We start from the raw sequence: 2,952 nt of genomic DNA on the forward strand, positions 1-2,952 counted from the left end.
GTGATGCTGGGACCATTCAGGCATTGGAGATATTGTTTGCCTCTTTTCAAAAAGTCACACAGAGATTATTGCCTGATTTTTTGGAAGGAGGTGAACATTATCAAATGCCTGAGAGAGACGTAGTTTCAACTTCAAGTGTGCCAATACTTCTAATGTAGGTGTAGTGCATGATTTTGGCATGCTTGAAAGAGTTATGTCTCAAAAACCACGAGCTTCTTTGATTGCATGTGAAGCAGTTATGCTTTTGAAGAAGAATGACGTAGGGAAATGGAGAGATAGTTTGAGTCCAGAGAGATATGCTCGTGTGATGGAGATTTGTGTGAAGTCAAAACGTAACTAAAGGCTTCGAGCTCTAGAGAGGAAGGCTGAACTCCAACATGCTCATGAACAACGAGTGACGGAGAAGCGTGTCGAGAGACAAAGGATGTGAAGGAGCGAGTGAGAAAGGAGAAGTTGACGACAGAGTTGAATGATAGTGGAGGATTGTGGACGAGCGTGACTGAGATGGATGAGTGGATGGATGGGAGGAGTGATAGAGAGATTAAGAACGCAGTCATGGCCCAGTTACGCTTTAGGAAATTTATTATTTGTAATTTTAATAAAAACGGCATCTTAAATTTTTCGGAAAAGGGTAAGACACATTGTGTGAGAGTTTTAATAAATAATCTTAAGAGTGTGATAGATAATGCGCGTTTGGAGGAGGTAGCGACACGGCCCTGATAAGGCAAAGAGCTTCTTTGATTGCATGTGAAGCAGTTATGCTTTTGAAGAAGAATGACGTAGGGAAATGGAGAGATAGTTTGAGTCCAGAGAGATATGCTCGTGTGATGGAGATTTGTGTGAAGTCAAAACGTAACCAAAGGCTTCGAGCTCTAGAGAGGAAGGCTGAACTCCAACATGCTCATGAACAACGAGTGACAGGAGAAGCGTGTTGAGAGAGAGACAAAGGATGTGAAGGAGCGAGTGAGAAAGGAGAAGTTGACGACAGAGTTGAATGATAGTGGAGGATTGTGGACGAGCGTGACTGAGATGGATGAGTGGATGGATGGGAGGAGTGATGGAGAGATTAAGAATGCAGTCATGGCCCAGTTACGCTTTAGGAAATTTATTATTTGTAATTGTAATAAAAACGGCATCTTAAATTTTTCGGAAAAGGGTAGGACACATTGTGTGAGAGTTTTAATTAATAATCTTAAAGAGTGTGATAGATAATGCGCGTTTGGAGGAGGTAGCGACAGAGGATGTACAGGATGAAGTGAGTGAGTGTGTTACGGTTGATGCTGATGAATTGAGAGGATTGAAGGAGAAGTTTGTGAATGAAGCTGCGAGAGAGAAAGAGAAGGTTGAGGCAGCTGAACCAGCCCCAAAGAGAATGAAAGTAAGAAAGATTTCAGATGCTAATCACTTACAAGGTAAGTATATAGAACATTATTCAATGAATGAAGGGGATGATTGTGCAAAATGGTACCCAGCTTATGTTTCTTTAGTTAAGGGTCGTTGGGTTTATATAAATTATGTTAATGGGGAAGAATTTAAGTTTAGTTTATCAGAAATTAAAAATGATTTATTGAAAAAAGAGTTAATTGTTCCAGATATTAATGTAGATTTTTTTGTAGGGAAAAAGATTATTCATTTTTGGGACACACATGATGGGGAAAGGACAGGATTAAAGGGAAGGGTTATTAGTTTAAGTGATAAGGTAGGGTTTTGTTTAGTATATTATTTTGATGTGAATAGGGAGCTAGCTGATGATGATGATGACTATGATGATGATGATGATGGTGGTGGTGATGATGTTGATGAGAGTAGTGTGTATGAGTTAAATGTGGTTGAGGAATATTGGTTGAACAATGTACATTTCTTTTAGGTTTGAGTTTTTTTTGTTTTTTTTTTGTTACTAGTCCTACATTTTGTTGAGTAACGCGACATTCCACAGTATTTTTTTGTCACGGACATTACATTTTTAGAGAATTTAAAACGCTATATCTAGTAAACTAGTCAAGGGAAACACTTTATTTTAAAATTTGACCCAAGAAAGTATATCTTTTTTATTTGGAAATTCAACAAAATAAAATTACAAAAGGTATACCGGTTTTTGAATTGGCTACCAGCTCCATCTGACCATTTGCTTTTAGTTTTCTGCAACGTATGTCGCAATTACTGTGGAATGCCCCTATCAATGGGTATTCATAAATTGAATTACATCTGCCATTCCTTTATATGTATCTCATGCTTATACTGTAATTAACTAAATAAAACCATTGATTATAGAAATGAAATGAAATGAAATAATTTATATTTTTCCTCCCAAAAAAATTGAATGCAGCTAAAAATGCAATTAATGTGTTGTTACCTATAATTGTACAACATACATATTGTGATAAATATTTTTTTTTTTGACTATTCAAATCAATCAGCTGCAAAATAGTTTCTGAATGCTGTGTACTGCACATGTGGAACTGCCCCATTACAAACCCTGACTTCAGTTGTATGTTAATGATGTCACTATTAATCAAATGACTTTTTGCAAAATGTAGATTTTACTGTACCTATTCAATTTCTTTATTTTTTCCATATTGCACAGTCATCCAGGTTAACATCTGAAATTTTACTAAGGGCGTGCTATACCAAAACCAGCATTTTATAAGCTTTGAAATAATGATTGTTTTACTAAAGTCAAATACTTTCAAAGTTGTTTGACTTATTGCCACATTCTTTGGCTAATTACTCAGTTCTTGATGATGACATAATTAATGTTGAAATACTGAATCCCAACACGACGGTGTGCACTTCAGTACTAAAATCATATTACTGTATGTACTATTTCTTCTGAGATTAATTGCAGTGGACCTTTTGGTTACTTAGTTTAGCTATGCATATAGCAACACTATGCTGGTTTTGGTATGTCTTGCCTCTATAGACAATTCCACCAATATGCCAAAGAGTAAAATA

General features: G+C 36.3%; 1 protein-coding gene across 1 annotated transcript; it reads left to right on the forward strand.

Annotated features, from left to right (window-relative positions):
• The first annotated feature begins 535 nt into the window (after positions 1-535).
• LOC117117800 lies at positions 536-2,749 on the forward strand. The gene is made up of 2 exons (XM_033262265.1): positions 536-702; positions 1,229-2,749. Exons 1-2 carry the CDS (start codon positions 556-558, stop codon positions 1,865-1,867), a joined length of 786 nt encoding a protein of 261 aa, XP_033118156.1. The 5' UTR covers positions 536-555; the 3' UTR covers positions 1,868-2,749.
• The last annotated feature ends 203 nt before the right edge of the window (positions 2,750-2,952 follow it).

This window comes from Anneissia japonica, unplaced genomic scaffold, assembly GCF_011630105.1.
Source record: "Anneissia japonica isolate Jap-2015-1 unplaced genomic scaffold, ASM1163010v1 scaffold234_len1672027_cov178, whole genome shotgun sequence".
NCBI lineage: Eukaryota > Metazoa > Echinodermata > Crinoidea > Comatulida > Comatulidae > Anneissia > Anneissia japonica.

Bases quoted from the DNA above. Each gene is read 5' to 3' on its own strand.
- LOC117117800 (XM_033262265.1), top strand. From the start codon at position 556: ATGGCCCAGTTACGCTTTAGGAAATTTATTATTTGTAATTTTAATAAA. The intron at 703-1,228 runs GTAGCGACACGG...CGTTTGGAGGAG, and splicing joins ATAATGCGCGTTTGGAGGAG to GTAGCGACAGAGGATGTACA.